General features: G+C 38.0%; 1 protein-coding gene across 9 annotated transcripts in view; it reads right to left on the bottom strand.

Moving 5' to 3' along the window:
* GRIK1 (glutamate ionotropic receptor kainate type subunit 1) overlaps positions 1-26,142 on the bottom strand; it is a 417,625-nt gene that overhangs the window by 147,622 nt on the left and 243,861 nt on the right. For 6 of the 9 annotated variants that reach the window (XM_060149419.1, XM_060149417.1, XM_060149418.1 and 3 more), the window contains exons 2-3: positions 10,327-10,494; positions 6,477-6,734 (exon numbers count right to left, since the gene is read on the bottom strand). The exons of 1 other annotated variant lie outside the window; for it this stretch is intronic. In XM_060149419.1, the coding sequence (XP_060005402.1) occupies positions 6,477-6,734; positions 10,327-10,494 (426 nt within the window). The remainder of the gene's footprint in view (positions 1-6,476; positions 6,735-10,326; positions 10,495-26,142) is intronic. 2 more of the 9 variants (XM_060149424.1, XM_060149423.1) reach the window with 1 other exon arrangement.

A 26,142-nucleotide genomic window follows, 5' to 3' on the forward strand; every position in this document is an offset into this window, starting at 1 on the left:
TAAATGCAGTGAGTGATCCTGGATTAAAAAAAAAAAAAAAACTGCAATTGGGACAATTAGGGAAACTAGAATATCGTATATATCTATATAGACATTAATATTGATATAGATGTTAAAAACTGTATCCGTGTTAAGTTTCCTGTGTTTGATAACTGTAGTGTGGTTATAAAAAGGAAGGTCCTTGTTCTTAGGAAATATACTCTAATGTATTTAGAGGTAAAATGGTCATGCTGTCTGTCACTTACTTTCAAATCGACAATACTACTACTTGTTGTTGCTGTTGTTATATTGAAAGAAGCATAGAGCATTAAAGCAAATGTGATCAAATGATGACAACTGCTGAACTTAGATGCAGGATGTACAGAAGTTCATTGTACCTTTCTTGCCGTTTTTCTGTAAATTCAAATCTTTCTTAATAAAAAGACAAAATATGAGCCTCCTGCATCCACTCCCACCTCTAGTAATGCAATTGGAAATTGCACCTTTGGTTTGAAAAGTGCTTGAGAGCAAGGAGTCTGTTTATTTCACATGAGTTTGATCTGGGCTCTGAATGTAAAGATAACGTTCAAAAGTGCTCAAATTCTAAACTCTTTCTTTGGCCATCTATCTACTCTGCGCACTCAGATATGACACAGAAAAGTGCTGATTGTATGCACGTAGACTCTGGGAACAGGTGGAGCATATGGAGGAGAAAAAAAGAACATGCTATTTCCAGTAGCTGTTTAAAAATTTCCCTGTCTTCTCCTTAAATAATAATAAACTTTGCTATTTGCATTGCCCCTTTTTATGAAGTATCCTGCATGTCTTATAAATAGCTCAGTAAACCTCAGAATATACCGCTGAGGTGGATAGGTGTCAGTGCTGTTTTACAGTAAGGAAAGTGAGGCACAGTGAGGTTAATTGTTTGGATTGGCCTTGAAAATGAGTTACAGAAGCCAGAAATTGGAAGAGACCTTAAAGGTCAAGCCCCTACTTGATGCATGAATTCCCGCTACACAGCTGCTGCTGAACACCTCTTGGTTCGAGAAATTCTCTACCTCAATTTTTGCAACTCAATCCATTTCTGGGCAGTCTTAGTTATATTTAATGAGCAGCAGTTTAAAAGAAAAGTACCTACGTTTTCTTGAGTCTTAGTCCAATTCCCTTTTCATTGTACCACAACAGTGGATTTGATGTCATAAAAATGAATGTAATAAACCATTGGGACCCAAAGATCGCACATTTTAAATGTTAATTTCATCTTCATTTGAACTTGGAAACATGCAAAATGGCATTTCACAAACCTGTTGGTATATTAATGTATCCAAATCTAATAGGAATCTTAAGGGGATCTATATACCCTCCAGAGAGGAGGAAAAAATCAGAACTGAGAAAAGGAGATGGGTAAGTGAGTGAATTACCTGTGGAAATACAGCACTTATAAGTGCAGATCTCCATACATACGATTTTTCAAAAGTGCATCAAAAAAGGCTAAAGACTTCCCAAAAGAAAAATTGTGTTCCTTGATCGCAAAGAACCTCATAGAAGAATCTAGTCAAAATATTTTAGATTAACTATGCTGCATTTAGCTCTATCAGTATGTTTTGGTCCTAAATTCTGGCCAATATCAATGGTAGCTAAAAATAATAAACCACCATGAAATATCTAAAAATTGATTTCCTGAGCAGAACTCTGAAAATTTGATAGGGTTCTGGTCAGGGGACTGGAGTGGGTAAATAGGAAGGGTAAAAAAGAGTAAGGGCAGAAAAAAGTGAACTATAATATATTATCTTGCTGGTGCTGAATGCCAAGGACTTTCCATTCTCCAACTATTTCAGGTGGAATTTTGGGAAGGCATGTGGTAGAGTGTTTTGGCTAGCATGAGTCATCATAACAACACAGAGGTGTGAATTGTGATTGCTAAGGTGAAATGATTCACTTATTCTTTTACTTGGCACTGATTGTTTACATTTTGGCTTAATCACCTATGTCAAAATGTTTAATTTTCTTCAAGTCTAAATTTTAGGGCTCGTCAAGATTCTTGGTTCCGAACAATATATTCTTTCTATTTTCTATGGGGAAATGAAGGAAAATATAATAAGCATAACAAATCTAAGTCACTATTTAAATATAGCCCAAAGAGTAGCTATTGCACTTATTTACGGGGTGGTTGAGCATATTAAATGAGTTAATTATATAAAATAACTATAACAATGCATGGCAATCAGTCAGCACTTCAAGAATTTAGTTATTGTGATTTTTGTGGTTGTCATTTTTCTTGGGTTTTCTTTCTGGATTTAATGTTTCTTTCAATCACTGACATTTTTATGTATATTAATCTTATCTCAAATGAATCCTCATTGTAAAGCTTTGAGACTATGTTTTAAGTAAGTGACAGATAATAGTTCTTTATGTCAGGTTGCATTTTATAAATCTCATGGCTCTGGTGTGTTGAGAAAAATGATTTAAGGCAACCGTGGATGAAAAAATCCCTCTTAAGTACTATGTGTTATGAACACATCTGGCTGCAGCTCACTTCTCTGATGGCCTCATCTAGTCCCATGTATATGCTGAGGACCCTCAATTTTGTATCCCCAGCCTACACCACATTCCTGAACTCTAGAGTCATATATTAACTGCCTACTCATTGCCTCTTTTTGGATGTCTAGTAGACATTGCAAAATCAAACTTAACATATTCATGACTGAACTCCTGATAGCCTTATTTCTCCAAACTATGTCCATTTATCCGTTTCCCCATCTCAGGCAACGGCAACTCCATCTTTTGGCTCAGGCCAAAAAGCTTAGGGTCATCTTTGACTCCTCTATTTTTCTCACTCAGCCTCCACCACTCAGAGAATTATTCCAGCTCAACATCAAAATATTTCCAGAATCTGACCATTTCTTACTCCTCTGTTGCTATCACCTTCATCTCTTGCCTTGATTTCTCTAGTAGCCTCCAATTTTATGCTTCCCTCTCTATGACATTTTATTAATACAAGGGCCAGAGTGATCTTTTTATGGTATAAATCTGATCATGTCACTCCTCTTCTGAAAACTCTCCAATGTCTTCCCATTTCATGAGGAACAAAAGCTCTTCCAATAATCTACAAAGCCCTCCATGATCATGAAGACCCTCCTCTCTGACCCCACCACCCTTCCCCTCTCAGTCTGATCCAGTCACACTGGCTTCCTTGTTTGTTGTAAATAAAGGTTTATTGGAACACAACATACCTGTTCATTTATATTTTGCCTGTGGCTGTGTTCTTGCTACCTCAGCAGAGTGGGATAGTTGTGATCAAGACACTATGGCACATGAAGCTTAAGCTATATAGTATGTAACCCTTTTGAGAGAAAAGCTTCCTGGTCCCTGCCCTACAAAATCAGCTATGGCTACATTTCACTAAGATTAGCCTTGAGAAAGCAGAAACTGTTGAATATTCTCCACACTGCATTTGGTGCTCAGCTTCTCAGCTCTTTTTGAAGAGTGTGAAGGGATAGAAGCCAGGCTTCCACCAGGGGTCTAAAGAAGCAGAGGGGATGAGCAATGAGCAGTGATTTCGCATTGCCTAGGGTCACCTCTGAATGAGGGAGTCAGAGAGAAGTAGATGACTGATGGGAAGAATATCCAGGCACCAGAGAGAGAGATGTGAGGCAAAACTCCCTCCAGGGTCTTCTCTGGTGGCGCAGTGGTTGAGAGTCCGCCTGCCGATGCAGGGGACACGGGTTCGTGCCCCGGTACGGGAAGATCCCACATACCACGGAGCGGCTTGGCCTGTGAGCCATGGCCGCTGAGCCTGCGCGTCCGGAGCCTGTGCTCCGCGACGGGAGAGGCCACAACAGTGAGAGGCCCGCGTACGGCAAAAACGAACAAACAAAAATAACAAACAAACAACAACAAAAAAAACTCCCTCCGACAGTTCTCTAGGGTCTTTCTACATTTGCTCTTCCAGAGGACAGAATTCTGCCTGCTAGTATTTAGTGATTTGGATTTTGTCCTTAGAGACATGCACAGTGCTCCCCTTGACTTCAATGGGAGTCAAGGACCATTTGGTCCCTTAGACATCTGCGCTGGCTTCAGGTTATTTCACAAACTCCTAGTAAAGTGCTCTTTAATGGGTAGTTAATTCTGGTGTAAGAGCAGGTGCTGAGCACACCTAAGTCCTTTTTTTTCCTTCAGGTTTAGTAAGTTTTCTTTTTATGACTTGATAATTACTGCAACCAAAACCCTGAGTCAAGCAGTATTAAACCCACTCATAGTCAAAAGATGTCTTCTTCTATTGATCTCAGTTGACCTGTTTACTCTCTGGGTTCCAATTTCATGGCTCAATTGATTATTCATTTACATTTTTAATGTCTTTGGGAGTAAAATCATTTTAACATGAATCGTCTCTAACTTAATGGGCAAAATACAGACTCATTTGGATTGTCAATTTCAGCAAGTATATATTGAGCAACTGAGTTCAGGTGAACTTAACAAGGATGAAAGGAGATTTCAGTTTCTTGTAAAAGGTAATAGAAATGATAGTTTGAATTTCCTCTTATGCAAAATGGCTGTCAACTATGGGTACTCACTTAAAATCAAAAGGGTGGTTAGGACATCAACTTTTATGTTATCCTTTTGCAAATTATAATTTTTCTAAATACAATTATGCTCACACCTTTAGTTGAACTCTTTCTTAAATTAAATCCAGATGCCTCAATATTATTCATTGATTTGTTTTCCTTTTAGATGGCCTGGCATTGCTGGAACTGGTAGAAATAGTGAGAGAAAATTATGCTATAGAGTGTACTACATAATGAGAAATAGTATTATTTTATTAACTCGTGGAATTCTCTATTTACAAAGGTAGACAACATGGAAGACCTTACCATACCTATATATAATATCTATATTTTAAGGCTCTTTAAATATACTTATGGAGTTCCTTTGATAATATATTTTCTTCCTTCACAGCAAGCAAGTGCAGCTCTAAAAATACGACTATCCTTCCCAGTAGGACTGTTTTGAATATAATATTTATAAATGATATATACAATCACCTACCTTCACTTCTTTCTCAAATGAAATGAGATATAAGAAAATACATAAATGTATAATTCCAATCACAATAGTCACTTTTACCTGACAGTTTAAAATGGAAGCAGGATTTAGTGCCAAATAGAGGAGGCTCACTATTCATCCTCTGAGGAACAGTAAATGCTAGTGCTTGGTGGAAATGAGTGAAAAAAATGAAATACTATTTAAAAAGTTCAAAAGTGCTTTGCTTTGTTAATTTTCACTGATAATTTTATTAGTCTTATTACCAAATGTGTAGATTAAGGAAAGGAGCTAATTTCAATTCTTGAAGAAAAAATATTCAGAAAGTAAACAGTACTATGTTAGGTAGCAGATTATAAAAATAAAAAGATAAAATTCCAACTTTTTGGAATTCCTAGTCTCAAAAACATTTAAGCAGATAATTGAAGCATGTGATATAATGCTTATATTTACACCCTGCTACTAATTCCTAATGTCGTCTCAGTGAGCTTTAAAAAGAAATGATATTTGGGTGTGATCATGGAGAATGAGGGAGCTTATCACCTTGGGGGTTATGTGGAGGATTATCCAAAGTTAGGGGCCAGCCTCAGAAAGAAAGAGTAGGGATGGACTTGGGGGTATTTAAGAAGTGATGTAACAGTACAGGGATGTAGAGCAGCTGGTGCCTGGGTTAATGGAGATGAAAATGATTAGATGGTGAAGAGCTTTAAATTAGAATTGGACTTTCCTATGTGGACAATGAAGAGTCACTGGAAGAATTTAACTGAATAAAAGGGATCTGGAACTCCAACAAACCTCAAAACGTAAACAGGAGACAAAGGGGGAAGGCGCCAGTGAGAGAAACTTCAAATGGGAGAGAGTCAGAGAAATGTCTAGTGAGGCGCTGAGCACCCCATGTCTGTCCTGCATCCTAAAATAAGCAGACAGAACAAAGCAAGCTTCACTAAGGGCTCATTACTGGGGTTCATAGTCCTTTTCGCATGAAATGGTCAGATTTTATTGATACAACCTCTAACATTATTCCTCTGTGTATGTACTTTAGAAACTTTTCAAGGCATTAATGCAGCTGCTTATTGAATTGGAATCATACTTCATGGTCAATTTCAAACTTTCTCTGCATTATTTAAGAATGGAGTCGTGGTCAGTCTTAACAGAGTTGGATACATTAAATTACATCTTTAATATTCAGATTGGATTACAACATATATTAATAAGGTGATATTTCTTTTAAAAAAGTGCCTTAAGTTTGATGATGAATGGGTCATCAGAAAGGGTCAACTCACCAAAAGGAAAAGGAATTAGCTACACATGGCATTTCCCAATTAGAAAACTCAATTAGCTTCATATAAAATAACATGTTCATGCACTCTGCCTGATGAGTCAAGACCTGTAGCAAATTCTGGTTCCCTTTTTCCAGACCAGACATGGCCATGTGAGGGCTTGTGTGAGTCCCATACCTGTGCTGTCTTCATACACCACAGTCACTGTTTTCCAGTTGTAGTAGAGGACCAGATCCAGGACCGCTCTGCTGATAGCTGCATAATCTGGGTAGAGGTTGACGTAAAACAGGTCTTTGTTGTCCACTGAAGGGTGTTTCCAGCGAGTCTGTACATGTGGAACTTCGAGAGCATTGCAAATAGACTGCACAGCACTGACAGAGGAGCTATGGGAAGGGCCAAAGAGAGCAGCCACACCAAGAGCCAGCTGGTCACATGCTGATGTCCACAGACAAGGAGGGGGTGGAGAGGGAAAGCAGGGAAGAGGGGAGAGAAAGAGAGAGTTCTGTGAATTTAATCTTCCCTTTCATGGTTCCTCCTTATTTTCGCTATTGGAAACTATTATCCACTCTCCATCTGTATGCTGAGGAAATATGCTTCATCCAGCTTCCAATATTCCTGAGATACTAAATATTAGAGATGTAAATGGAGAAATGATTAGCAACACATCACAAGGCCAATTCCCTGCAAACAAAAATGAGCTGTTGGTCTCACTTCATTACTTTTTTTTTCTTTTTAATTTGGTCATGCCACGCGGCATGTGGGATCTTAGTTCCCCAACTAGGGATCGAACCCCCAGCCCCTGCATTGGAAGCATTGAGTCTTAACCACTGGACTGCCGGGGAAGTCCTCATTTCATTACTTTTAATCAGATGGAGTCTAAATCTCTTGCTTGGTGTGGTGTTACCCAGAAGCACTCAGAGCTATTCTTTAAGCCATTTGCCAAGTGAATGTCATATAAATCAAGTTCTGTCATCTGGCAATGTGGCAATGAAGGTATTAATGGGTCAGAGAATTCAGAAGACTCTCTGGGTGGCTGCAGAGTACTTTAGTTCCAGTCCTTCCCAAAACTCAGAAAGGAGGTCCAGGATATTGAAAAATTGCTAAAGAATGTTAAGTGATACTGATAGCTAATTAATTATAGAATAATAGATTAGCATAGCTTAAAGGGATCTTAGAAGACATTTTCTCCAACCCACTAATGTCATAGGCAATGAAGTGAGTCAGGGCCACTGGACAGTGGCAGAACTGACCAGAGCCCAGGGACCCAGCTCAAGGACAGGCTTCTTTCTATTTCAATATCAGCCAACATGTACACAAAAATTAATTTTTAACATTTATTTATTTTTTGCATTATAAGATTATATACACACATTGAGATAATTTAGAATATTGAAAAGTATAAGGAAGAAAAAAGGCTCTGAAATTCCATTACTGGGATATCTATTCATAGTTTGGTGTTCTAATTTATTAAAAAATTGAACACGATATAGATACAGTTTGATACATTGCTTTCTGTATTTAACACTAAGTTTAATGCTAAAAGCACACCCTTTCCCCTAAGTCATCACAAATTCTGCAAAAGTACATTTTTAGTGTCATAGAATAGCCTAATCCATGAGTATGTCATTACTTATTTAACTAGTCCTATGACACTGAATATTTAAGCTGCTCCTAATTTTTGGTTATTATAAGTAATATTATAAGCACTTATCTTAGTTCTTATATTTTTCTGTAATTAAAGGGTATTGATATTTTTAAGTCACTTGATACATATAAACCAAATTTCCTTCCAGAAATGTTGGGACAGATTATCTTCTATAACAATGTAAAATAGTGCCTACTCATTTTATGCTGGCATAAATTTATGCTGGCATTAAATATAAATGTAAAAACATTTCAAATTTACATTTTAATTCTAGTTTAAAGGGATTTGGAACTGCCAAGAAACAATAGTTGAATATTTGAATTAAATAATAGCAAAATATTTAAATGAAATTGTCAATTTTTATCATAATGCCATCACACAAATAAAAATAAGTATAAAAATTATATGTCTTTGTCAAAATTATCTGACTTGATTTAGAGAGAAAAATTAATAAGTAATATTTGAGAGCCATATTTCAAATATCTGTGGGACAGCAAATGTTCACAAGGAACTTTCTGACACTGTGCTCTTCGGTACTGAATTATCACATGAGGTATGAAGACATAACTTTCTGTATTAAGTGCTAGAAGTGAAAACTGTCCTCAGAAGCTCATTTTCTGGATATGCTTTCATTGGTTAGCAAGAAAAAATGAGGGCATGAAAGTATATGAACTATTACTTCATCTAGAGTAGGCAGTGGATTGAGATTCCTGCTAATATTTAGCTCTGGGATGCTAATATTACTTGACAAAAAAGCAATCCTTTTGAATTCTGTTTGCCAGCAAATTACCAGTTTTAAGAAGTTTTGTGGGTGTTTAATTTACAAGTATGGCAGGTACTTCAGGTCACAAAAACGCTTTGGATTTTAAATGTGGTTGGCTTTCTGGGGTATTTATTCAACAGTGTTTTGTGTGAGTGTGTGTGTGAGAGAGAGAGACAGAGAGAGAGAGACAGAGAGAAACAGAGAGAGAAAAACAGAGACAGACAGAGACACAGAAAGGGAGATATGGAGAGAGGAAGACAGAGATCTAACACATAGAGATAATTTATGTGAAGATGCCTTGTAAACTTTAAAGTGCTGTATAAACATAGCATTTTATTATTTGTCATAGACAACTCTGACCTGTATAGTACCTACAACTCCATCCATCTTTGAAAATAAAATATTCTTATACTAAGATCATGCCATACAGTAAAAAAAAAAAAAAAAAAAAAAATTCATTATACTATTCCATTTTCATCTGTGTTCCCAGGAGAACAAGTTTCACATTTTTTTTTTTGTAAAGGACACTAAGAATCTTGCAGAAGAGTCTACTAGGTGCAATCCAAACTGGGTTAATTCTATGTGGAAACAATCAATATTTAGTTACTTAGAAATCAGCATGATCATGGCATTCATTGTATTCCATTTACTTGTGTGTGTTTGATGGGCAAAGCTTTCCTCTAGGAGAGAAAGAGCCTCTCCTATTCTGGGGTGATGTACCCACACAAACTCCTGTATGGAGGTCCAACAACTCCCTAGTTAGAGGCCAGCCTTCAAGCATGTCAAATGTGGCTTCAAAGAGTTGTCTTGGAAGGGTCTGAAGGATGTGTAAACAAGCCCCACCCTTCCAATGACTCTTTCCATGAGACAAACCTTGCAGCCTGTGTACACATTAGATTACTTTTTAGGAACTTGTCTTCTTTTCAGATGCAAAAGGGAATCAAATGCGGAGATTGTTCTCCTAGATTTAATTTTCTTTGACCCCAAGTCCCTTGCTTGCTTGATTGCTTGTACCGTTCCATTATTTTTTTTCTTAATTTTTTCCTTTTTTAAAATTGACATATAATCAACATATAACATTTTAACATTTCAGGTGTAAAACATAATGATTCAATGTTTATAATCTTCACATTTCTATGATCTTGTGGAAAGGGGTTAGAAAATTATTTGAGAGGATGGTAGGTAAACCCAGTAGCTCACAACCTGTTAAGATTCAGGTTGTGAATTCTGTGTGTTGTGGGCATTTCCACATGCTAATTGCGTATGACCTTCCACAAAGTTTTATTTGACTGCACTGTACAATTTCATGGTGGTATCTCAGCCTCAGGAAGGAAAAAACAGATCAAGCTTGACATTTTCCATTCACAGCTGAACCAGTTAATCATAGAGTGGAGGGCACTGAAGGCTAAGCTAATCAGAAAGGCCCAGAAAACAGAGCTAGGCAATATCCATTAGGATGGTTCAGATTGTGCTGGACAGTGACATCTTGCACCAAAAGTTCCTGAAAACCCATTTGCACAGAGATGTCCACTTTGAAAAAGAGCAGGTAGCAAAAAGAAGTTGACTTGTAGAGCAGACATATCACCCAAAGAAGCTTTTAAAAGTGTGAAAATAGTTACCTCTCCGTGAGGCTTCAAAACTATCAAAAAGGTTAATTCTCTGAATGTCATAGGTTAATGTGGTGTTAGGCATCAGGGTTCGATTTCTGTTAATGCTGGTGACTGCAAACTTGAACGCTAATTCTTCAACATTAACAGGTTCATTTTCCACAGTTTCAAAAATTCCTCCTGCAGAAGCAAAAGAGATGCATGAGAAGCATTAGTTACATTATTCATGTGCATTTTTCAAAAAGAAGAATATAAATGATACAAACAAAAGGCCCAAAAGAATAAAAGCAGGAATGGTCAGAACAGATCCCAAAACCAGTGTTAAAAGTTAAGTGTATCAGCATGTGTCAGATGCAGATAAAATTTCATACATGTGCTTAAGATTTCAAATCCAATACTTGACTGTGTAATACCTATCAGACGGTGAATGAACTCTAAATATTTACTACCATGTAAAGTATGACTGATAATATGGTGGAGGATGATTTTCTACAGTTTGGACATGAATCACTCTGTGGTTGACCTAAGCACAATTTCAGTTGTATCCTGGTAGGATCATCCTTCCTTAGAATGAAACTCCTGCTATTCAGAAGCAGACATTCTAGACTCCAGAAGCATCATGCAGAGTTGAGTAGAGTCAAAATGAGTCATATAGGCATTTTTTTCAAAATGAAAATATCTCTTCTTCTTTGTGGCTCAGAATTCTGGGGTCATATGCTAGAACTTTCCAAAGTGCATGGGCAGATTCAAAAAACTATGTTCTACATTTGTTTTGTTTTGTTTTGCGAAACTGGTCCTGCCCCAAAGCAAACCTGTATCCTGTCTCTGGAGAAATAAATTCCCCCACTCAACAAACACATGCATTAAGCCTCTGATATCTTAAAAATGAGGACCTCATCACAAGCAACAATACAAAGTATCAGCACTTAAAGCCTCATCAGAGAATTCAGCTCTGGCTTTGTTGTTGACAGAGGCAATTTAAGTATTATTAACTGCATATTCTTAATGTACTTTAAGAGCTGTCCTGGGATTATCAACAGAAACAGAACATACAGTAGAGGCTCTTAGCTGGCCTCTGCTTAACTTACTCCTTGATTGACCAATAAACCTCATTTTCTTTGAAAAAAACATATGAATTGGTGCCCATAGAATGCTGAATACTTATAACTAGTAGATTACTTTCATCTACTATCACCACTGAGTGATTCCTTACCTAAGGCCAGTTGTAGGATTTTAGCAAACTTATATATGTTAGATTGGTTTGCGAGCACTTCAACTTTTCCCTCCACTCAAAAAAAAAAAGATAAGGGAGCTTCAAGATGGTGGAAGAGTAAGACGCAGAGATCACCTTCCTCCCCACAAATACATCAGAAATACATCTACATGTGGAACAACTCCTACAGAACACTTACTGAACGCTGGCAGAAGACCTCAGACCTCCTAAAAGGCAAGAAACTCCCCCGCGTACCTGGGTAGGGCAAAAGAAAAAACAGGGACAAAAGAATAGGGACAGGACCTGTGCCTCGGGGAGGGAGCTGTGAAGGAGGAAAGGTTTCCACACACTAGGAAAGCCCTTGGTGGGTGGAGACTGTGGGTGGCAGAGGAGGGAAGCTTCGCAGCCACAGAGGAGAACGCAGTAACAGGGGTGCGGAGGGCAAAGCGGACAGATTCACGCACAGAGGATCGCTGAGGAACAGCACTCACCAGCCCGAGAGGCTTGTCTGCTCACCCGCCAGGGCGAGCGGGGCCTGGGAGCTGAGGCTTAGGCTTCGGAGGTCAGACCCCAGGAAGAGGACTGGGGTTGGCAGCGTGAACACAGCCTAAAGGGGCCTAGTGCGCCACGGCTAGCTGGCAGAGAGTCCGGGAAAAAGTCTGGACCTGCCGAAGAGGCAAGAAACCTTTTCTTGACTCTTTGTTTCCTGGTGCGCAAGGAGAGGGGATTCAGAGCGCTGCTTAAAGGAGCTCCAGAGACGGCCGCGAGACGCGGCTATCAGCGCAGACCCCAGAGACGGGCATGAGATGCTAACGCTGCTGCTGCAGCCACCAAGAAGCCTGTGTGCGAGCACAGGTCACTATCCACACCTCCCCTCCTGGGAGCCTGTGCAGCCCACCACTGCGAGGGTCCCAGGATCCGGGGACAACTTCCCCGGGAGAACGCACGGCACGCCTCAGGCTGGTGCAACATCACGCCGGTCTCTGCTGCTGCAGGCTCGCCCCGCACTCCGTACCCCTCCCTCCACCCCGGCCTGAGTGACCCAGAGCCCTCAAATCAGCTGCTCCTTTAACCCCGTCCTGTCTGAGCGAAGAACAGATGCACGCCTGCGACCTACAAGCAGAGGCGGGGCCAAATTCAAAGCAGAGCCCCAGGAGATGTGCGAACAAAGAAGAGAAAGGGAAATCTCTCCGAGCAGAATCTGGAGGAGCAGATTAAAGCTCCACAATCAACTTGATGTACCCTGCATCTGTGGAATACCAGAATAGACAACGAATCATCCCAAACTGAGGAGGTGGACTTTGGAAGCAACGAGATTATATATATATATATATATATATATATATATATATATATATATATATATATATATATATATATATATATATATTTCCCTTTTTCTCTTCCTGTGAGTATGTATGTGTATGCTTCTATTTGTGATTTTGTCTGTGTAGCTTTGCTTTTACCATTTGTCCTAGGGTTCTGTCTGTCCGTTTTCTTTTCTTTTCTTTTCTTTTCTTTTTCTGTATAGTTTTTAGTGATTGTTACCATTGGTGGATTTGCTTTTTGGTTTAGTTGCTCTCTTCTTTCTTTTTTTCTTTCTTTCTTTTTATAACTTAAATTTTTTTTAAGAATTATTTTTACTTTAAGAACGTTTTAAAAAAAAATTATCTTCTTTCTTTCTTTCACTGTTATCTCCCTTTTATCTAAGCTGTGCGGATGAGAGGCTCTTGGTGCTCCAGCCAAGTGTCAGGGCTTTGCCTCTGAGGTGGGAGAATAAAATTCAGGACACTGGTCCACAAGAGACCTCCCATCTCCATGTAATATCAAATGCCAAAAATCTCCCAGAGATCTCCATCTCAATGCCAAGACCCAGCTCCACTCAAAGACCAGCAAGCTCCAGTGGTGGACACCGTATGCCAAACAACTAACAAGAAAGAAGCACAATGCCACCCATTAGCTGAGAGGCTGCCTAAAATCATAATAAGGCCACAGACACCCCAAAACACACCACCAGACGTGGACCTTCCCAACAGAAAGACAAGATCCAGCCTCATCCACCCGAACACAGGCACTAATCCCCACCACCGGGAAGCCTACACAATCCACTGAAACAACTGAAGCCACTGGGACCAGACATCTGAAAAATAATTCAGAATAATGATAGTAAAGATGATCTAAAATCTTGGAAATAGAATGGAGAAAATACAAGAAACATTTAACAAGGACCTAAGAGAACTAAAGAACAAACAAACAATGATGAACAACACAATAAATGAAATTAAAAATTCTCTAGAAGACATCAGTAGCAGAATAACTGAGGCAGAACAGATAAGTGACCTGGAAGAAAAAAGGAGAAATAATTACTGCACAGCAGAATAAAGAAAAAAGAATGAAAAGAATTGTGGACAGTCTTAGAGATCTCTGGGCCAACATTGAACTCACTAACAATCAAACTATAGGGGTCTCAGAAGAAGAAGAGACAAAGAAAGGGACTGAGAAAATATTTGAAGAGATTATAGTTGAAAACTTCCCTAATATGGGAAAGGAAATAGTTAATCAAGTCCAGGAAGGACAGAGAGTCCCATACAGGATAAATCGAAGGAGAAACACACCAAGACACATATTAATCAAAATATCAAAAACTAAACACAAAGAAAATCTATTAAAAGCAGCAAGGGAAAAACAACAAATAACATACAAGGGAATCCCCATAAGGTTACCAGCTGAACTTTCAGCAGAAATTCTGCAACCCAGAAGGGAGTGGCAGGACATATATAAAGTGATGAAGGGGAATAACCTACAACAAAGATTACTCTACCCAGCAAGGATCTCATTCAGATTTGACGGAGAAATTAAAACCTTTACAGACAAGCAAAAGCTAAGAGAATTCAGCACCACCAAACGAGCTTTACAACAAATGCTAAAGGAACTTCTCTAGGCTGGAAACACAAGAGAAGGAAAAGACCTACAATAACAAACTTAAAACAATTAATAAAATGGTAATAGGAACATACATATTGATAATTACCTTAAATGTAAATGGGTTAAATGCTCCAAGCAAAAGCCATAGACTCGCTGAATGGATAGAAAAACAAGACCTGTATATATGCTGTCTATAAGAGATACGTCAGACCTAGGAACACATACAGACTGAAAGTGAGGGGATGGAGAAATATATTCCATGCAAATGGAAATCAAATAAAGCGGGAGTAGCAATTCTCATATCAGAAATAGACCAAAACAAAGACTATTACAAGAGACAAAGAAGGACACTACATAATGATCAAGGGATCAATCCAAGAGAATATACAAAATTTTAAATATTTATGTGCCCAACATAGGAGCACCTCAATACATAATGCAAATACAAACAGCCATAAAAGGGGACATCAGCAGTAGCACAATCATAGTAGGGGATTAACACCCCACTTTCACCAATGGGCAGATCATCCAAAATGAAAATAAATAAGGACACACAAGCTTTAAATGATACATTAAACAAGATGGACTTAATTGATATTTATACGACATTCTATCCAAAAACAACAGAATACACATTCTTCTCAAGTGCTCATGGAACATTCTCCAGGATAGATCATATCTTGGGTCACAAACAAAGTCTTGCTAAATTCCAGAAAATTGAAATTATATCAACTGTCTTTTCCGACCACAATGCAATGAGACTAGATATCAATTACAGGAAAAAATATGTAAAAAATAAAAACACATGGAGGCTAAACAATACAATACTTAATAACCAAGACATCCCTGAAGAAATCAAAGAGGAAATGAAAATCTAGAGGTAAGTTTATAGCAATACAATCCTACCTTAAGAAACAAGAAACATATCAAATAAAAAACCAAACCTTACACCTAAAGCAATTAGAAAAAGAACAACAAAATAACCCCAAAGTTAACAGAAGGAAAGAAAACATAAAGATCAGATCAAAATAAATGAAAAAGAAATGAAGGAAACCATAGCAAAGATCAATAAAACTAAAAGCTGGTTCTTTGAGAAGATAAAAAAAATTGATAAACCATTAGCCAGACTCATCAAGAAAAAAAGAGAGAAGACTCAAATCAATAGAATTACAAATGAAAAAGGAGAAGTAACAATTGACACTGCAGAAATACAAAGGATCATGAGAGATTACTACAAGCAACTATATGCCAATAGAATGGACAATCTGGAGGAGACGGACAAATTCTTAGAAATGCACAACCTTCCGAGACTGAATCAGGAAGAAATAGAAAATATGAACAGACCAATCACAGGCACTGAAATTGAAACTGTGATTAAAAATCTTCCAACAAAAAGCCCAGGACCAGACACCTTCACAGGTGAATTCTATCAAAGATTTAGAGAAGAGCTAACACCTATCCTTCTCAAACTCTTCCAAAATATAGCAGTGGGAGGAACACTCCCAAATGCAATCTACGAGGCCACCATCACCCTGATACCAAAACCAGACAAAGATGTCACAAGGAAAGAAAACTACAGGCCAATATCACTGATGAACATAGATGCAAAAATCCTCAACAAAACACTAGCAAACAAAATCCAACAGCACATTAAAAGGATCATACACCATGATCAAGTGAGGTTTATCCCAGGAAAGCAAGCATTCTTCAATATAGGCAAATCAATGTGATACACCATATTAACAAATTGAAGGAGAAAAACCATATGATCATCCCAATAGATGCAATCTATTGATAAAATCTTTTGATAAAATTCAACACCCATTTATGATTAAAACCCTCCAGAAAGTAGGCATAGAGGGAACTTACCTCAACAAAATAAAGGCTAGGTATGACAAACCCGCAGCCAACATTGATATCAATGGTGAAAAGATGAAACCATTTACACTAAGGTCAGGAACAAGACAAGGTTGCCCACTCGCATCACTATTATTCAACAGAGCTTTGCAAGTGTTAGCCACAGCAATCAGAGAAAAAAAAGAAATAAAAGGAATCCAAATCAGAAAAGAAGAAGAAAAGATTTCACTGTTTGCAGATGACATGATACTATACATAGAGAATCCTAAATATGGTACCAGAAAACTACTAGAGCTAAACAATGAATTTGGTAAACTAGCAGGATACAAAATTAATGCACAGAAATCTCTGACATTCCTATACACTAATGATGAAAATTCTGAAAGTGAAATTAAGAAACCACTCTCATTTATCATTGCAACAAAAAGAATAAAATATCGAGGATTAAACGTACCTTAGGAGACAAAAGACCTGTATGCAGAAAATTATAAGACACTGATGAAAAAAATTAAAGATGATATAAATAAATGGAGAGATATACCATGTTCTTGGATTGGAAGAATTAACATTGTGAAATGAAAAAAAACAAAGACAAAAACAAAAATAATGAGACTGAAAGTCACAAATATCACAGGCACAGTTATGATTTATGATTATTCTTTCTAAGAAAAAGAACTCGAGTTGGCAGACTCTCATTCAGAAAATTTACTTTGATCCTATTTTGAAAGAATAGTAAATAAATACTCATCTGTAATTTTTAAGTTAAAATTATTTGGTGGATGGACAATTTCTTTCTTTTTTTTAAAGTTTTGTTATTTATTTATTTATATATTTATTATTTATTATTTATTCCTGGGTCAAAATATATACAAAGTTCTAACGTTTTAAATGGTTATTTATTTATTTTAAACATCTTTATTAGAGTATAATTGCTTTACAATGGTGTGTTAGTTTCTGATTTATAACAAAGTGAATCAGTTATACATATACATATGTCGCCATATCACTTCCCTCTTGTGCCTCCCTCCCTCCCTATCCCACCCCTCCAAGTGGTCACAAAGCACCGAGCTGATATCCCTGTGCTATGCAGCTACTTCCCACTAGCTATCTATTTTATGTTTGGTAGTGTATATATGTCCACGCCATTGTCCCATTTTGTCCCAGCTTACCCTTCCCCCTCCCCATATCCTCAAGTCCCCTCTCTAGTAAGTCTGTGTCTTTATTCCCGTCTTGCCTCTGGTTCTCCATGACCTTTGTTTATTTATTTTTGTAGATTACATATATATGTGTTAGCATACGGTATTGATTTTTCTCTTTCTGACTTACTTCACTTGATAAGACATACTCTAGGTCCATCTACCTCAATATAAATAACTCAATTTCTCTTCTTTTTATGGCTGAGTAATATTCCACTGTATATACATGCCACATCTTCTTTATCCATTCATCTATTGATGGACACTTAGGTTGCTTCCATATCCTGGCTATTGCAAATAGAACTGCAATGAACATTGTGGTACATGACTCTTTTTGAATTCTGGTTTTTTCAGGGTATATGCCCAGTAATGGGATTGCTGGGTCATATGGTAGTTCTATTTTTAGTTTTTTAAGGAACCTCCATACTGTTCTCCATAGTAGCTGTATCAATTTACATTTCCACCAATAGTGCAAGAGGGTTCCCTTTTCTCCACACCCTCTCCAGCATTTATTTTTTGTAGATTTTTTGAGGATGGCCATTCTGACTGGTGTGAGATGATATCTCATTGTAGTTTTGATTTGCATTTCTCTAATGATTAATGACATTGAGCATTCTTTCCCTTGTTTGTTGGCAACCTGAGTAGCTTCTTTGGAGAGATGCCTATTTAGGCCTTTTGCCCATTTTTGGATTGGGTTGTTTGTTTTTTTGATATTGAGCTGCATGTGCTACTTCTATATTTTTGAGATTAATCCTTTGTCAGTTGCTTCATTTGCAAATATTTTCTCCTATTCTGAGGGTTGTCTTTTCATCTTGTTTATGGTTTCCTTTGCCATGCAAAAGCTTTTAAGTTTCATTAGGTCCCATTTGTTTATTTTTGCTTTAATTTCCATTTCTCTAGGAGCAGGGTCAGAAAGGATCTTGCTGTCATTTATGTCATAGAGTGTTCTGCCTATGTTTTCCTCTAAGAGTTTTCTAGTGTCTGACCTTTCATTTAGATCTTTAATCTATTTTGAGTTTATTTTTGTGTATGATGTTAGGGAGTGTTCTTATTTCATTCTTTTACATGCAGCTGTCCAGTTATCTGAGCACCACTTATTGAAGAGGCTGTATTTTCTCCACTGTATATTCTTGCCTCCTTTATCAACATTAAGGTGCCCATGTGTGCATGGGTTTATCTCTGGGCTTTCTATCCTGTTCCACTGATGTATATTTCTGTTTTTGTGCCAGTACCATACTGTCTTGATTACTGTAGCTTTGTAATATAGTCTGAAGTCAAGGAGCCTGATACCTCCAGCTCCGTTTTTCTTTCTCAAGACTGTTTGGAAATTCGGAGTCTCTTGTGTTGCCATACAAATTGTGAACATTTTTGGTTTAGTTCTGTGAAAAATGCCAGTGGTAGTTTGATAGGGATTGCATTGAATCTGTAGATTGCTTTGTGTAGTAGAGTCATTTTCACAATGTTGATTCTTCTATTCCAAGAACATGGTATATCTCTCCATCTGTTTGTATCATCTTTAATTTCTTTCATCAGTGTCTTATAATTTTCTGCATACAGGTCTTTTGTCTCCTTAGGTAGGTTTATTCCTAGATATTTTATTCTTTTTGTTGCAATGGTAAGTGGGAGTGTTTTCTTAATTTCACTTTCAGATTTTTCATCATTAATGTATAAGAATGCAAGAGATTTCTGTGCATTAATTTTGTATACTGGTACTTTACCAAATTCATTGATTAGCTCTAGTAGTTTTCTGGTAGCATCTTTAGAATTCTCTATGTATAGTATCATGTCATCTGCAAATAGTGACAGCTTTACTTCTTCTTTTCTGATTTGGATTCCCTTTATTTCTTTTTCTTCTCTGATTGCTGTGGCTAACACTTGCAAAGCTCTGTTGAATAATAGTGATGCGAGTGGGCAACCTTGTCTTGTTACTGACCTTAGTGTAAATGGTTTCATCTTTTCACCATTGAGGACAATATTGGCTGTGATTTTGTCATATATGACATTTAATATTTTGAGGAAAGTTCCCTCTATGCCTACTTTCCTGAGGGTTTTTATCATAAATGGGTGTTGACTTTGTCAAAAGCTTTCTCTGCATCTATTGGGATGATCATATGGTTTTTCTCCTTCAATTTGTTAATATGGTGCATCACATTGATTGATTTGTGTATATTAAAGAATGCTTGCATTCCTGGGATAAACCCCACTTGATTGTGGTGTATGATTCTTTTAATGTGCTATTGGGTTCTGTTTGCTAATATTCTGTTGAGGATTTTTGCATCTATGTTCATCAGTTATACTGGTCTGTAGTTTTCTATCTTTGTGACATCTTTGTCTTGCTTTGGTATCAGGGTGATGGTAGCCTCGTAGAATGAGTGTGGGAGTGTTCCTCCCTCTGCTATATTTTGGAAGAGTTTGAGAGAATAGGTGTTAGCTCTTCTCTAAATGTTTGATAGAATTCACCTTTGAAGCTGTCTGGTCATGGGCTTTTGTTTGTTGGAAGATTTTTAATCACAGTTTCAATTTCAGTGCTTGTCATCGGTCTGTTTTTATTTTCTATTTCTTCATGGTTCATTCTCGGAAGGTTGTACATTTCTAAGAATTTGTCCATTTCTTCCAGTTTGTCCATTTTATTGGCATACAGTTGCTTGTAGTAATCTCTCATGACCCTTTGTATTTCTGCAGTGTCAATTGTTACTTCTCCTTTTTCATTTGTAATTCTATTTTTTTGAGTCTTCTCCCCTTTTTTCTTGATGAGTCTGACTAATGGTTTATCAATTTTTTTATCTTCTCAAAGAACCAGCTTTTAGTTTTATTGATCTTTGCTATCATTTTGTTCATTTCTTTCTGATCTGATCCTTATGATTTCTTTTCTTCTGCTAACTTTGGGTTTTTGTTGTTGTTGTTGTTCTTCTTCTTTCTCTAATTGCTTTAGGTGTTAGCTTAGGTTGTTTATTTGAGATGTTTCTTGTTTCTTAAGGTAGTTTTGTATTGCTATAAACTTCCCGCTTAGAACTGCTTTTGCTGCATCCCATAGATTTTGGGTTGTTGTGTTTTCATTGTCATTTGTTTCTAGGTATTTTTTGATTTCCTCTTTGATTTCTTCATTGATCTCTTGGTTGTTAAGTAGTGTATTATTTAGCCTTCATGTGCTTTTATTTTTTACAGATTTTTTCCTATAATTGATATCTAGTCTCATAGCATTGTTGTCAGAAAAGACACTTGATATGATTTCTATTTTCTTAAATTTACCAAGGGTTGATTTCTGACCCAAGATATGATCTATCCTGGAAAATGTTCCATGAGCACTTGAGAAGAATGTGTATTCTGTTGTTTTGGATGGAATGTCCTATAAATATTAATTAAGTCCATCTTGTTTCATGTATCATTTAAAGCTTGTGTGTCCTTATTTATTTTCATTTTGGATGATCTGTCCATTGGTGAAAGTGGGGTGTTTAAGTCTCCTACTATGATTGTGTTACTTTCGATTTCCCCTTTTATGGTTGTTAGCATTTGCCTTATGTATTGAGGTGCTCCTATTTTGGGTGCATAAATATTTACAATTGTTATATCTTCTTCTTGGATTGATCCCTTGATCATTATGTAGTATCCTTTATTTTTTCTCTTGTAATAGTCTTTGTTTTAAAGTCTATTTTGTCTGATATGAGAATGCTACTCCCTCTTTCTTTTGATTGCCATTTGCATGGAATATCTTTATCCATCCACTCACTTTCAGTCTGTGTGTGTCCTTAGGTCTGAAGTCGGTCTCTTGCAGACAGCATATGTACAGGTCTTGTTTTTGTATCCATTCAGCCAGTCTATGTCTTTTGTTTGGAGCATTTAATCCATTTACATTTAAGGTACTTATCAATATGTAAGTTCCTATTACCATCTTCTTAATTGTTTTGGGTTTATTATTGTAGGTCTTTTCCTTCTCTTGTGTTTCCTACATAGAGAAGTTCCTTTAGTATTTGTTGTAAAGCTGGTTTGGTGGTTCTGAATTCTCTTAGGTTTTGCTTGTCTGTAAAGGTTTTATTATCTATGAAATAGATAATAAAGGATCTATGAGATCCTTGCTGTGTAGAGTAATCTTTGTTGTAGGTTTTTTCCCTCATCACTTTAAATATGTCCTGCCACTCCCTTCTGGATTGCAGCGTTTCTGCTGAAAGTTCAGTTGTTATCCTTATGGGGATTCCCTAGTGTGTTATTTTTCTCTTGCTGTGTTTAATATTTTTTCTTTGTATTTAATTTTTGATAGTTTGATTAATATGTGTCTTGGCATGTTTCTCCTTGGATTTATCCTGTATTTGCCTCTCTGTGCTTCCTGGACTTGATTAACTATTTCCTTTCCCATATTAGGGAAGTTTTCAACTATAATCTCTTCAAATATTTTCTTAGTCCCTTTCTTTTTCTCTTCTTCCTCTGAGACCCCTGTAATTTGAATGTTGGTGTGTTTAATGTTGTCCCAGAGGTCTCTGAGACTTTCCTCAATTCTATTCATTCTTTTCTCTTTATTCTGCTCTGCAGTAGTTATTTCCACTATTTTATTTTCCAGGTCAGTTATCTGTTCCTTTGCCTCAGTTATTCTGCTATTGATGTCTTCTAGAGAATTTTAATTTCATTTACTGTGTTGTTCATCACTGTTTGTTTGCTCTTTAGTTCTTCTAGCTACTTGTTAAACGTTTATTGTATTTTCTCCATTCTATTATTTGCAAGATTTTGTATCATCTTTACTATCATTATTCTGAATTCTTTTTCAGGTAAACTGTCTATTTCCTCTTCATTTGTTACATCTGGTGGGTTTTTGCCTTGCTCTTTCATCTGCCATATGTTTCTCTGTCTTCTCATTTTGCTTAACTTACTCCTTTTCGCAGGCTGCAGGTTTGTAGTTCCCATTGTTTTTGGTGTCTGTCCTCTGGGCCTAAGGCTAGTTTAGTGCATTGTGTAGGGTTCCTGGTGGAGGGAACTAGTGCCTGTGTTCTTGTGAATTAGGCTGGATCCTGTCTTTCTGGTGTACAGGTCCACGTCTAGTGCTTTGTTTTGGGTTGTCTGTGGCTGTATTATGATTTTAGGCAGCCTCTGTGCTAATGGATGCGGTTGTGTTCCTGTCTTGCTACTTGTTTGGCATAGGGTGTCCTGCACTGTAGCTTGATGGTCAATGAATGGAGCTGGGTCTTGGCATTGAGATGGATATCTCTGGGAGATTTCGCCAATGAGTGGATCTGGGCGGTCTCTTGTGGACCAGTGTCCTGAACTTGGCTCTACCACCTCAGAGGCACAGCCCTGATTCCTGGCTTGAGCACCAAGAGCCAGTCATCCACGTGGCTCAGAATAAAAGGGGGGGGAAAAAAGAAAGAAAGAAAGAAGAAAATATAGTAAAATAAAGTAAAATAAAATAGTTATTAAAATAAAAAATAATTATTAAAAAAATTTTATGTAATAAAAAAAGAAAGAAAGATAGAAAGAAAGAAGAGAGCAACCAACCAAAAAACAATTCCACCAATGATAGCAAGTGCTAAAAACTATACTTAAAGAAAAAAAGAAAAGAAAGAAAAAAATGGACAGACAGAACTCTAGGACAAATGGTAAAAGCAAAGTTATACAGATAAAATCACACAGAGAAGTATACACATACACACTCACAAAAGGAGAAAAAATGAAAAAAAAAATATATCGCAGCTCCCAAAGTCCACCTCCTTAATTTGGGATGATTCGTTGTCTATTCAGGTATTCCACAGATGCAGGGTACATCAAGTTGATTGTGGAGATTTAGTCTGCTGATGTTGATGCTGCTGGGAGATATTTCCCTTTCTCTTCTTTGTTCGCACAGCTCCTGGGATTCAACTTTGGATTTGGACCCACCCCTGTGTGTAGGTCGCCTAAGGGTGTCTGTCCCTGCCCAGACAGGACGGGGTTAAAGGAGCAGCTGATTCGGGGGCTCTGGCTCACTCAGGCCAGGGGGAGGGAGGGGCACGGATGTGGGGCGAGCCTGCGGCGGCAGAGGCCACCATGACGTTGTACCAGCCTGAGGCGCGCCGTGCGTTCTCCCGGGGAAGTTGTCCCTGGATCACGGGACCCTGGCAGTGGCGGACTGCACAAGTTCCTGGGAGGGGAGCTGTGGAGAGTGACCTGTGCTCGCACACAGGTGTCTTGGTGGCGGCAGCAGCAGCCTTAGCATTTCATGCCCGTCTCTGGTGTCTGCGCTGATAGCCGCAGCTCACGCCCGTCTCTGGAGCTCCTTTAAGCAGTGCTCCTAATCCCCTCTCCTCGCACACCAGGAAACAAAGAGGCAAGATAAAGTCTCTTGCCTCTTCGGCAGTTCCAGACTTTTTCCCGGACTCCCTCCTGTGTAGCTGCGGCGCACTAACCCCTTCAGGCTGTGTTCAAGCCGCCAGTCCTCTCCCTGAGATCCAACCTCCGAAGCCTGAGCCTCAGTTCCCAGCCCCCACCTGACCCGGCGAGTGAGCAGACAAACCTCTCGGGCTGGTGAGTGCCGGTTGGCACCCATCCTCTGTGCGGGAATCTCTCCGCTTTGCCCTCCGCACCCCTGTTGCTGTGCTCTCCTCCACAGTTCTGAAGCTCCCCCCCTCCACCACCCACAGTCTCCGCCCCCGAAAGGGCTTCCTGGTGTGTGGAAACCTTTCTTCCTTCACAGCTCCCTCCCACTGGTGCAGGTCCCGTCCGTATTCTTTGTTTCTGCTTTTTCTTTTTTCTTTTGCCCTACCCAGGATTTGTGGGGAGCCTCTTGCCTTTTGGGAGGTCTGAGATCTTCTGCCAGCATTCAGTAAGTGTTCTGTAGGAGTTGTTCCACACGCAGTTGTATTTCTGATGTATATTTGAGGAGGAAGGTGATCTCCACGTCTTACTCTTCCACCATCATGAAGCTCCCGCAATTTCTTTCTAAACTGACTTTCTCTCTTAAATAACCAACTAGTGTCAGTTTTCGAAAGCTAAGATGTTTGTATTAAACTATTTTGGCTCCTTTTGGAAATGTCTCTGGCTTTTATAGACTGATGAGATGAGATGCATGTGAAGATTATTTCTCTGTTCTTTGAGAAACCAGAGGTGAATATTATGTGACCATGTTAATATTTCCTATGGAATCATGTTGGATATTTATTCTGAAGTTAACCTTAGGAAGAATTCTGCTTTTTGATTTTGTCTTTTTCTTTTTTCAGACAATGGTAAGTAGGTCCTGGGGTAGGGGGACTTTCAGTTTCTCTCAGAAATGTTAGTAGATGCGCAACAGTGAAGTGGTAAGCTCACACAGCAGACACTTTTTCACCAGAAGAAGATCGACATATGGTGGGTTTACTGCCGCAAACTAGCTGGCCCACAATTGGAATAGCCCCTACTTAAGACCAGAAACTGTTTGATGTTACGGCTTCCACAGTAATTAATAGCAATTATTTGTTTACTTGTCTATCTTTGCAAGAACGTGGTGAGAACCCTCATGAAGATGGACTGTGTCGTATTCAGAATCACCATCCTTATGAAGACCAAAGTATCTTAAGATGTTCAGCCTGCAGCTGTTTAGGGGAAAAGTTAACCACTAGCTCAGATGTGAGCACCATTAATCTGTATACGGCAGGCTAGAACAAATACCTGAATTGAAAATGAAGTTCTGAATCTTGGTCTACCTACTTCCTCTTTGAGAAAGATTTTTAAGTACCAGGAAGAAAGTTAGTATGAAATAGCTCTTTCACTATTAATATTTCATTAAAGCCTTATAATAATCCAGGTAGGAGGTAGTGTTCTTGTTTTTATAAATGAAAAAATAAATAGAGAGGTCACATATTTTGACCAGATTATTCAAAATCACAAAGCCTTGTCTTTAACAAACTCAGGTATTTGATTCATTATAAATATAAATATATTTACTTCACCAGGTTATTTCTGATATACTTCATCTCTAAATATTAGTTAAAACTGCTGCCTTGATTACCTTGGAGGACTGCTCTATAAAGGAAATGATATAATGCAGTGAAAGTTCCCCGAACATGCAATCATGCCTCAGAAATAAGTATTATTACACATGGATAATGAGGATAAAAAAGGGATTTGGCACTTGTAGAACTGCCTGCTCACCTCAGAATTGTTTCTTTGGTATAGGGTTGTCTTTTACGCTGCATATACCTGGGTTTAAGAGAATATTAAGTGCTGTTGTTACGTGCTTAGATGGTGTGTAAGTAGACTGTGTTTTGTCATTTTGGGGGTTACTTTCTTTCATTCCTTCACCAAGCAAGCATTATAAATGGTGTCCTTAGCTCAATACCCTACCACTATCTCCTTTTTTTCTTTAGAGAAGGTTGCTGACAAATACCAAAAACCTATAGTGAGTGAAGTGAGATATATACAAGACTGGGGAAGTGCCAAGAAAGTGAAATATGATAGAAACAGGAGAAAGCTATTAACAAGTGTCAGACCTCACACAGAAGCAGATTCTTTCAGCATTAGCCACTTCCTCTCTCCTCCCCATAGCTGCAGTTTTACAAAATTGAGTTTCAGTGTCTCTGACAGGTGAGTAGAACGACACATACATAATGACACATGTATTATTATTATTATTTTAGTTTTGTAGGTGTGAGCTTGTCAATGAGACATTTCAAGTCTTTGGGATTCTCCATATAGACAACTTCT

Source organism: Lagenorhynchus albirostris, chromosome 5 (assembly GCF_949774975.1).
Source record: "Lagenorhynchus albirostris chromosome 5, mLagAlb1.1, whole genome shotgun sequence".
NCBI classification, from domain to species: Eukaryota; Metazoa; Chordata; class Mammalia; order Artiodactyla; family Delphinidae; genus Lagenorhynchus; species Lagenorhynchus albirostris.